We start from the raw sequence: 11,414 nt of genomic DNA, 5'->3' as shown, positions 1-11,414 counted from the left end.
TCTTTTTTTTCGCTATTATTCTTTTTTTTCCAACAAATTTTGTGCACGCGATTTCTCAAAATTGACTCACCCGATTTTCATCAAACTTTCAGATATGATAGATACTGATCTAAACCTTATACGTCATTTCCGTTTTTGATATATTGACGTTTTAGCGATTTTCAGAGGGTCGGCTTGTCCTGGGATCTTCTCCTTAACGAATGAAGATATTGAGTTCAAACTTTCAGGGACTGTAGTCGAAAGATTGTAGACGTGTCTTTAGGCATTCATTTTTGTCTGACTTAAAAGGCGCTGAAGCTCGCCTGGACCCGAAAATTGAGATTTAAAAAACGTCGTTAATTTTTCTGGTTTTCTTTGTTTATTTCTTTTCTGAAAAATATTTTGTTAAAACATGTTATGTAAAATGTGTTAAGAATTAAATGACTTTTAATTTGATATCAAGAAAAAGGGGCTGGCCCCTCAAATTAGGGAACAAAGGGACTCTTAAATCGTTCATCTGTAGCCCTTTACTGAGGGATATATTGTGAAAGGTTATAGAAGCAAATATGTTTATTTTACAATTATGTATCCAAGCAATGTAATGATTTCATCATGGGTTACATTTTAGGGGCCAAAAGTCCAAAATTTTGATCACCCATATCTCAGAAAGGAAAAATATTTTGAAATGCAGTATAGAAGAAAAGATGCTTAATATGATATACTAAATAATATGCAATCTTCAAAATTTCGTTAAACGGCCCCAATAAGGCGATAAGGGACCGGCCCCTAAAATATTCTTTCTCAGATATCTCAAGAATGGAAACGAATTCCTAAACACTTGTTGAACAAAATGTCTTTATAATAATTAAATGACCTTTCATTTGATACCAAGAAAAAGGGGCTGGCCCCAAATATAAGGGACCTAGAGGGCTCTAAAGTCTTTTTCCTATAGCTCTTTACCAAGGGATATTTCGTTATAGATTATAGAAGCAAATATGTTGATCTAACAGTTATGTAGCTTAACAGTATAATGATTTTCTCATGTGTTACGTAATTAGGTAATTTTAGGGGTCAAAATCCAAAACTTTGATCACATATATCTCAAAAAGGAAAAATATTTTGAAATGCAGTATAAAAGAAAAGATACTCAAAATGATGTACTTAACAACATGCAACCTTAAAAATTTGGTTCAGCGGCCCAAATAAGGTGATAAGGGACCGGCCCCTAAAACATTCTTTCTCAGATATCTTAAAAATTGTAACGAATTTCTAAACAATTGTTGAGCACATTGTCTATAAAATCAAATGACCTTACATCTGATACCAAGAAAAAGGGGCTGGCCCCTAAATGTAGGGACCTAGAGGGCTCTAAAGTCTTTTTCCTATAGCTCTTAACCGAGGGATATTTTGTATTAGATTATGAGAGCAAATATGTTTATCTTACATTTATGTAGCCTTACAACATAATGATTTTCTAATGTGTTACGTAATTAGGGGTTTGTAGGGCTCAAAAGTCAAAAATTTTGATCACCTATATCTCAAAAAGAAAGAATATTTTGAAATGCAGTGTAAAAGAAAAGATGCTCAAAATGATGTACTACAGTATTTAACAACATACAACCTTAAAAATTTGATTCAGTGGCCCCGATAAGGAGATAAGGGACCGGCCCCTAAAACGTTTTTCACAGATAACTAAAGAAAGGTGACGAATTTCTAAACACTTGTTGAACAAAGCTCTTACACCTAAAACAAAATAGTATCTGGCCCTTAAATTGTAGACCCTCCTTTTCTGTTTTAAATTATTTTAACTGATAAATAGCAAAATCAAGATCGAACATAAATCTCAAGTTCTAAAATCAGACGGAAGACCTCCTCGTTGCTCGCAACGAGATCGTGTCTAGTTATTCTTTTTTTTCTTAACATTTTTTTAAAAACTCAAATATGCTACAATGGATTTTTATGAAAATTTCACGAATAATACAAAATATCAAGGTCTTTTATCATGTACATTTTTGTTGATGACGTCACTTCCGGTCGGCCGGTATATTCGTTTTTCTTTTTGTTAAAAGTGATCTTGTCCTCCCTTTTTTCGCAAAAACGATTGAAGATAGAATATTAAAAGTTTCAGGAATGATAGATTTTAGAATTTCCAGGGCCGATCAGGTAAAACTACGATCGTCCGCCACTTCCGGTCCGCCCAAACAGCATTTTTGGAAAATTGTGTTTTAAATTTTTTTGTAATCAAATAATCTACAATTTTTTTCCATCAGAATATGTTTTAAACTTATCAAATTTTAATATGAGCAGGTCGTCCGTCACCGGAAGTGATTGTAATATTTCGATTTTTTGAATTTTAAAGCATATGCGTTTTGTTGACATTTTTGTACTGAATACAAAACTAAAAACCGTTTTAAAATCGGACAACGCGTTGCGGAGATCTTGAAGTTTAAAAATGACGTTTTCCGGAAATCTGCATTTCGCAGTGTAGGTTGAAAAATTAGTTTGAAAAGAAGTTAATATGATAGTAAAACGTACCAAATGTTATATTTTATTGAACCCTATCAATTCAAAATCAAACGAAAGACCCACTTGTCGCTCGCAACAAGATGCTTTCAGGTAATTCAGGCATTCTCGAGAAATTAAGCGTCAAAATTCTGAAGCGAGAGTCTGAGTAGCTCAGTCGATAGAATCGTGGACATGGCCCAGGTGACCCGGGTTCAAGCCCCGATTGCCGCAATTTTTTTTTTTTTTTACTATTTTTCGCTTAGATATACGATTTTATCTTTGAAGTGATAAGTTTAATCTAATCTATTCAAAAATCAGACGGAAGACCCATTCGTTGCTCGCAACGAGATCGTGTCTAGTTGGTACCATTTTTGGTGTGAGGCATCTCTATGGTAGGAGGAATCTTAATTGTGAATGCTCTACTAACCCCGGTTGGGCCAAATATGCAGAAAAGCGCCAAATTTAATTCTTCTCCAGTCCCATACATGTTAGGAAAAACTTGTTGCATGGTTAAATTGTCCATGAAGCCCTTTACCAAAAAATGTGAAATTCATGACCCCTGGGTCAGGGGTTCTGCTTCTAGGGTGGAACCAATATGGCCATATAGTAAACATGTATTAAATCTTACAAAACCTTCTTCTCTACTCCCATATGTATTTGTAAAAATCTAAATGCATGATTAAGATCAAGAAGCTCTCTACCAAAATTGTAAAATTCATTACTCCTAAGTCAAGGGTTCAGGCTCTAGGTGGGGGCCAATATGGCCATATAGTTAAAATGTATTAAATCTTTTAAAAAATCTTCTTCTCTACTTCCATTTATATTTGTTTAAAACTAAATGCATGATTATGATGTCCATGAAGGCATCTACCAAAATTATATGAAATTCATGGCCCCTGGGTCAGGGGTTTCATACTTTAGGTTGGGGCCAATATGGCCATATACTTAAAATGTATTGAATCTTAAGAATCTTCTTCTCAACTCCCATATATATTGTTAAAAACTGAATGTCAGGTTATTATGCAAATGAAGCCCTCTACCAAAATTGTGAAATTCATGACCCATGTGTCAGGGGTTCAGGCTCTAGGATAGGGCCAATATGGCTAGATAGTAAAAATGTATTAAATCTTTAAAAAATCTTCTTTACTCCCACACTGAATGCATGGTTATGATGATGTCCGCTAACTCCTACCTAAATTGTGAAATTCATGGCCCCTGGGTCAGTGGTTCGGGACAAAGTCGACATTAAATTTTCGACGAAACCTATTGGGAATCAAGTTGATGGAAATAACGATCATGACAACAAAGCCGCAACGTCAGTCGGGCAAGTTGGTGGTGGTTATCAATATAGTTTTGGTAGGTTCTATTACAAATAAATTTCATTGCAATTAGTATTGTATAAATGTTGGACATGAATTAACAAACTGTATGCTAAACAGGGGCATAAAAGATAAAGTAAGTGTCATAACCAGTGACAATGCGTCTAATATGACTGTAGCTATTGAAGTTGCTGGAGTACTGAAATTAGGATGCTTGGCTCTTGCTTCTAACAAAGCACTGTCTCTTCCATTACTGCAGAGAGTTCTTGCCAACGTTAGATCAGTTGATACTTTTTACTATAAAAGTAACATTGCCACAGAGGTGATTCAAAAAAAGCAATTAACTTTGCAACTGCCAAAACACAAATAAATCAATGACTGTAAAACTATATGGAACTCGCCTTTCAGATGCTGGAGAGGTTTTTGAAACAAACGCCAGCTGTTCTTGCTGCTCTTCTTGATGCTAGAATTAAAGAGAATGACAAAGCCAGAAATGTTAGTGGATTGACAGATCAAGAAATCCAATATATTCTGTGAGGAATTCGTTTTTATCATGGGGGTCATGTTGACTGCAAATTTGATTCTGTGTATTCTACCACTCCTTGATAAACTGTTAAAGCACTATGAAAGGTAGGAGGGAAACTCGGTGTTTGTCATTAGCCTAAAAAATGCAGTTAGACAAAATCGTGAGCTCCGTTACCAGAGATGGGGTCAATTACAATGGAAAGTAATTAATTAAATTACAATTACTTGCTTAAATTCTTCAATTAAATTACCATTACCATTACAAGAGTTTTCAAATGTAATTAATTAAATTACAATTACTTTGCAGATGTAATTAATTAAATTACAAATTACATTTTCATCAAAATTTACTAAAACCATGATTTATATACAACACATAAACATTTAAGGAGGTATATATCTATAATATGCATAAAATTTCCTCGTAATCAAAATAATTTCACTGAGAATTTGCTAACTATTCTGATAATCAGTTACAATTTTTGGAAAGAAAAAATATAAATTTGGTTTTTATTGTTTATTTTAAAACTGGTAGTCACAATAAGGAGGTGTCCCATACACCCTGATATTCAATAAACATTTAAAAGTCATATCCCTTAACCTACACCTACCATGTCAACTAAAGTATTTCTTGCATGCAAAACTATTATATGAAAACTTTCTCCTTTGCATTTTTATACACTATTTTTTTCTTTGTAAATACAATGCCAAAGTACAGGTTAATCTCGGGTAGAGGGCAGACTTTAATTGTTATCAAAACACAATTCACACCTGTTGTTCTCTACCTAATTATCAAAATGTTAGCAATAAGGGAAAACACCCTGTGGACATGTTAGGCATCAAAAACTTAAACCCATTTGAAGCCATGCATTTTAGCTCTGTATTTTAGGCTATCAATTACAAAGCATGACTTGATAGTTTATATAATTTCGATAACACTGATTTTGTTTGTAAATTAAACAGTGATGTTTTAAACTAACTCAATGATAATTGACACACTAATTATTCTAATAAGAAGGGAAATAAGTATTTTTTAAGAAAAAAGAGATCAAACAAATGATCAAATGCATGTACTTAATTAAATTTTGGAAACTTATCATTAAATATTGAATCACTGAAAAAATCCATTTCGAAAAATATTTAGTATCATAATGATATATATAATAATAGTTTAATGCTTATTAACTACTCTTCGAACTTGACCTAATGTACCATTGTGTGGGGAAAAATGGGTAGTGGACAGCTTAATATTTACATGTCCATCGGTATGTAATTGAAAGTAATTGAAAAGTAATTGGAATTACATGCCTTTTTTGAAAGTAATTAATTAAATTACCATTACATGTAATTGAAAATGTGACCAATTACACATTACTTCCAATTACATCAAAAATTGTAATTAATTACATTCAATTACCATTACAAATTACCATTACCCCATGCCTGTCCGTTACAGAGATCCTGATTTGTTGATGCATTTAGAGGAATCGAGAGCCATGGATCCAAGGACAAAAAACAAACCACGTGTTTAAGGATAGCGCATGGGAGAGATTGATTGAGAAACTATATGTGATTGACTTTGATCTTGCTGTCAGATCTATTAAGACTGAATCAGGTGAACTAGGTGAGCTTGTCCCTTGTGCCACTGTCCCACAGCATCCTGTTGTAGCAGCTGCATAAGATTTGCCGGACGTACCTCAGGTACATGTTGTGGATTCTGAAGTTGTTGATGAGCACAACTTTTACAACCAAGAGGTACAAATAAGATTGTATTAGCTAATTTATAGGGATAATCACTTTTTTTCCCACATCTTATCTAGAATGTTGTGATTCATGAATAAAATATTGTCCAATGTCTATCTAATCTTTAAAATTTAAACGTTGAAGCCTAAACAGAAATTTGCCAGAACTGCTTTGGATGTGTATTTGAAGATGACATTTAAATTACTGGTTAGGAAGTTCTTACTTCAATTAAGGCAATGAATGGCAATTAAGGAGGTAAATGGTTACAAAGCGAGAAAAGTTGCACCTATGAAGGAAAATCCGTTGAAATGTTGGCAACAGAATACTAGGTTTTTTTTCAAAGACTAGCTAAGCTAACAGCTAGATATTTTTGTGATTAGGCAACTTCAGTTGCTTCTGAGTTTTTAGTAAGACAGGAGACATTGTTTATGCCACAAGAGCATGTTTGAGTCCTGAATATGTAAACACTCTTAGCTTGTATTCCTTAAAAAAACATGAGTTAAAAAAGCTGTTAAATCATTATTTCAGGACTTTTGTTTAAATCCCTGAAAACGTTTGTTTTGTTGGGTTTTTTTTTTTTACCAGCAGATGTTAGTGAAGTATATTAAATCATCTGATTGTTATATTTTTTAGACTGAAATAAGTCTTGTTTTGTTTTTATTCTGAAATAAAAGACAATAAACAGGTTCATTTCATATTTTAGTGATACTTTTTTTCAGAAATCGTTTACTTTAATTTGAAATCCAAAATATTGGATATCGCATCTCAAAATACTGTATCGTATCGGAAAATCTCGACCAATACACACCATCAGTGATAGTATCGATAGTATGTGATCATCTTTCTGTTCGATGTTTATGTCTGTGGTCGACAAGCATATGCCGATAAAAGAACGACGCATCCTCAGTGATTCGGAGAAGTGGATAAATGACGAAATTCTTTCCGAAATGCGACAGAGTGATATCCTACATCGTCGGGCTCCTAAATCACGTGACAGACTCAGTTCCGACTTGGTTTTATACAAAGTTGCAAGATACAGAGTAGTTGCGAAATTAACGACGCGAAACGAGACTTAATAGAAAGTGCTATTAGTCAAGCCAATACTAAACCAAAGAATTAAAACAGTTTCTTCCATCTAAGTTCTCATCGACAACATCAACACACATTGAAATGAACAACGAAACAGCCTCAGGCAAATGCGCTCAATAATTTCTTTTGCGGCATCGGACCTGAATTTGCGGAAAAATTAAACAATTCATTACCTGAAATTGAACAGTTAATGCCTAGGGGCCTTTTAGTATTCCAGACATTTCAGTCTGTTGATTTTGTTAAGAAAGAAATACAAGCAATGTCAAACTCAAAGGCTACTGGTTTAGATGACATTTCTGTAAAGTTGTTGAAATTGAGTTTAGATGTAATTGCTGAAATTTAGACTTTTTTGTTAAAAAGTGTGAGGTTGCATCTGAATGGAAAAAGGCAAGAGTTACCTCTCTTCTTAAATCAGGTGAAAATTTGATTGTAAACAATTATCGACATCTGTCAGTTTTACCTATTGTCAGCAAAATAATAGAAAGACATGTTTTTAATTCTTTTTACGAGTATTTGAATACGAACAACCTTTTATCTGAATACCAATCTGGTTTTAGACCTAAGCACTCGTATAAAACTGCATTACATAACATCATTGACAAATGGTTAAACAACATAGATGATGGCAAATTAACGGGCGTTCTTTTTATTGATCTTAGCAAAGTTTTTGACACAGTTAATCATGAAGTATTTACTCAAAGTTTTATCTTTTGTAATATGTAACAATTCTTTTAAATGGTTTTAGTCGTATCTTCATGGAAGAACACAAAGTGTTAGATAGAAAAGTGTATTGTCTGATGAAAAAGATGTTACAATTTATGTTCAGAAAGGGTCTATTTTTGGGGCCTTTGTTTTTTTTATATTATTTGTAAATGACTATCCAAAGTTTCTTAAACATTCAAATGTAAATATTTATGCAGACGATACAACACAAGATGTTTCCCATAAATCTATTGATGTTATTGAACAAAAAGTGTATAAGGATCTTTTATATTATGTAAAATGGATGAACAGTAACAAGTTGACTATGAACTTGGAGTAAACTCAGTGTATTTTGATTGCACAGGGGCCAAGCCCGTTTTAACATTAATTTCAATGTAACCATAACAATAATAATAAAATTCCTTAAATACTCTCCATACTGAACTTTTATTCTGCAATTACATTGACTTCTGAGAGGGCAAGCCATTTTGACGTCTTTGAGAAAGACTGATTCTGATTGGACCATTAGGAATATTAACCAATGAAACTGAGTTTAACATTAGCTATCACAATGGCCATTCTGGTCAGAAGTTGATGTGGCTGCAGAATAAAAGTTCAGTTTGGTTTGGAGTGTATTTAATGAATTTTATCGGAATTAAAGGATGTAAGTAACATACGTTTGATGTGAGATTTTAAAAGATTAGTGCGAATGTTTCTCGACTTGTTGCAACACTGCTGTTGTCATACGCAAACTCCAATCGTGAGCCCTGGACCGGTAAATGATAAAAACTAAACTGGCGACTTCGAGAGAATAATCTCCGCTATTTTAAGACCCATCAACTTGAAATTCGGCACGAGTGTATCTCGGACATTACTTTTATGAAAAATACATGCATATTGCGAGTGTTTTAAAAATTAATTTATTAGGCTTTTGAAGCGAGCTGGTAGTTTTTTATCTGGGTCAGAGTTCGACCCCTTTATTTATGGTTACATTGAAATTATTGTTAAAACGGGCTTGGCCCCTGTGGTTGATTGGTACAAAACAAAAATATTCGAAGTGTAAAAAAAATTGTTTATCAAAGTTAGGGATGTTGTTTTAAACACTAAAGAAAACGCTTAACTTCTTGGTGTAACCGTAGATGAATCTCTTACTTGGTCCGATCACATTGACTGTTTAGGTATTTTACGTCGTCTTCGTGTTCTTTATGTCAAATGCTGCTCTAATAAAAATTTATATTACTGTTATTTTCCCACATTTTATCTACTGTTGTACAGTTTGGGGTTCAGCTAAAAACAATAGCCAAATATAGAAACACTTTAAATTACTGAAAAGGGCAGCTAGAATGTTAATACTGAATGTTAACTCTACTCAAACTTCCTCTGTTTATATTTTTAGAATTCTGCAATGGATGCATATTCAAGATTAATTTATATACAGAAAACTTTTGTTAGCTTTTAAAACTTTACATGAATGTGTTTAGATATGTAAACTAAGCAAATTCTGAGTGTGCATTTGACAATTTACTCTCTTGAAAAATCGCCATGCTTGGAATGCCGTTGTGGGCAGTGACTTGTTCCGGTATCGATGTTTATGATAAATGGACGATGGATGTGAGAGGAATAAATGGTCTGAACTCGTGATGAGTTTTCCATCTTTTTATTTCATAACCGGAAACTAAACTAAAACTACTAAATACGGAACCAACATGGTCGAACATTATCGATCCGGAATTCTGGTCAGACTATCATATTACAGATATGGTACATCCCCGCCGTGCGAAAAAAAAATTGGAGAATTTTTTCAAACAACATCAAAGACCAGAATTCCAAAATCAAGAAATGACATAAATGATAAAGATCAAGTGAATCTCAACAATAGGTGAAATATGGACATCCGATGAAAGTACATGTCACAAAAATAATAATTCCATTGTTATTAATACTAGTATTCCATGGTAGTCAACCTGAAGAAATGGACATTCTATAGTAATGAAATCAGAATTGAATAAAATGTACGAAACATGTATACACCATTCATTGGGCCCATCAAACACTCTCACATTTACACAACATGATATTCAAATCAGAGTGCATTAAGAAGAAAACTAATCTGCAAATGCCAAGTAAACAATGTAGATACAATTAAGTAAATTGCAATTGTGTAACACACTGACATTTTGTTGCAGTAGTGACTATTTTGGAAAAAGCTAGAATTCATGGAAAAAGTAAACATTGCACATTGGTGATTTTCTGAAAAAACGTAAGTTTCAGCAATAGCAAAGTACTGTACTTACAGTGCTATAGTATAAAAATGAAAAAATGGTTTTGAATATGTATCAAAATGAAAAGACACAAGTTGAAAATACAATGTATAATCTCAAGATAAAACAGTCTATGTTCTACATGCGGAATCCTCCTCGTGGGATGTGGCGGTCCTGGTTGCGAGAGTTAAGCTGACGAAGGTCGTCTACTTGGGTAGAGAGCAACTCAATCTTCCTAACGAGGTCGTCAATGGAGGGCTGTGTGGCAGCAGCAGCCATAGGTATGGTAGTACAAGTCTCTGGGGCAGCAGTGGGCTGCAACAGCTCTGGAGGGTCAGATTTCCTGTAACCACTTGCAGCGCCAAAGAGGGAGGATTCAAAAGCCTGGGCCAAATCGATAGGTCGGCCTGCCCGAACGAAAAACGCCAGCTGGTCTGGGAGGCCCGCGATGAAACGATGCATGATGTCTCTGTCAGCAACCTCTAATCTTGTGCCCAGATCTACCACTGTGGCATAGAAGTCCTCAATGCGTTGGTTTGGTTGCAATCTTAATGAGTGGAACTTCTCAACGTCAATGTGGAAACAACGGTTGTTGTTATACTGTGCCAGGAAAGCTGCACGCAAATTATTCCAATTATACTTTACAGTGTCGGCCAGTCGTTGGTACCAGGACAAAGCCGGTCCTTGTAGATGTAGGTGAAAAGCAGCACACTTACGGTCTGTCGATGTTACTTTAATGCCGTGAAGGATCAAGTAACTGTCCAGTTCGTCGAGGAACTTCTGGGGGTCTTCGTGTACATGGCCGGAAAATCTCGTAATATGGATTTTCTGTGAATCCATCATAGACGGCTTTGCTGAAATAACGGGTGTAGATTAACAGTTAATGATTCTCCACCATGTTCCGGTATCGATGTTTATGATAAATGGACGATGGATGTGAGAGGAATAAATGGTCTGAACTCGTGATGAGTTTTCCATCTTTTTATTTCATAACCGGAAACTAAACTAAAACTACTAAATACGGAACCAACATGGTCGAACATTATCGATCCGGAATTCTGGTCAGACTATCATATTACAGATATGGTACAGACTGTAGAATTCAAGATTGACAAAAATGGCGACAGAAAGAATGTAAATTGTTCTAAATTAATATTTTGTTATCATTCACGCATGATTAAAGAAACGGTGGACAGTTAGAGCAGTGTCAAGGTGTTTGAACAGTAATTAGCACCTATAACATCCCTTTAATTAAGCAATGACGAAATAATTTACCCCAAAATTAAAGCTC

At 34.3% G+C, this 11,414-nt stretch overlaps 1 protein-coding gene across 1 annotated transcript; it reads right to left on the bottom strand.

Annotated features, from left to right (window-relative positions):
* Window positions 1-10,261: 10,261 nt before the first annotated feature.
* Window positions 10,262-10,963, bottom strand: LOC136275624 (uncharacterized). Its single transcript, XM_066085233.1, has one exon. The coding sequence runs from the start codon at window positions 10,961-10,963 to the stop codon at window positions 10,262-10,264; it is 702 nt and encodes a 233-aa protein (XP_065941305.1).
* Between the last annotated feature and the right edge of the window lie 451 nt (window positions 10,964-11,414).

This window comes from Magallana gigas, chromosome 5, assembly GCF_963853765.1.
Source record: "Magallana gigas chromosome 5, xbMagGiga1.1, whole genome shotgun sequence".
Taxonomy (NCBI): domain Eukaryota; kingdom Metazoa; phylum Mollusca; class Bivalvia; order Ostreida; family Ostreidae; genus Magallana; species Magallana gigas.
This window is presented reverse-complemented; position numbering and strand designations above follow the sequence as displayed.

Coding starts and splice junctions, on each gene's coding strand:
- LOC136275624 (XM_066085233.1), bottom strand. CDS start 10,963: ATGGATTCACAGAAAATCCATATTACGAGATTTTCCGGCCATGTACAC.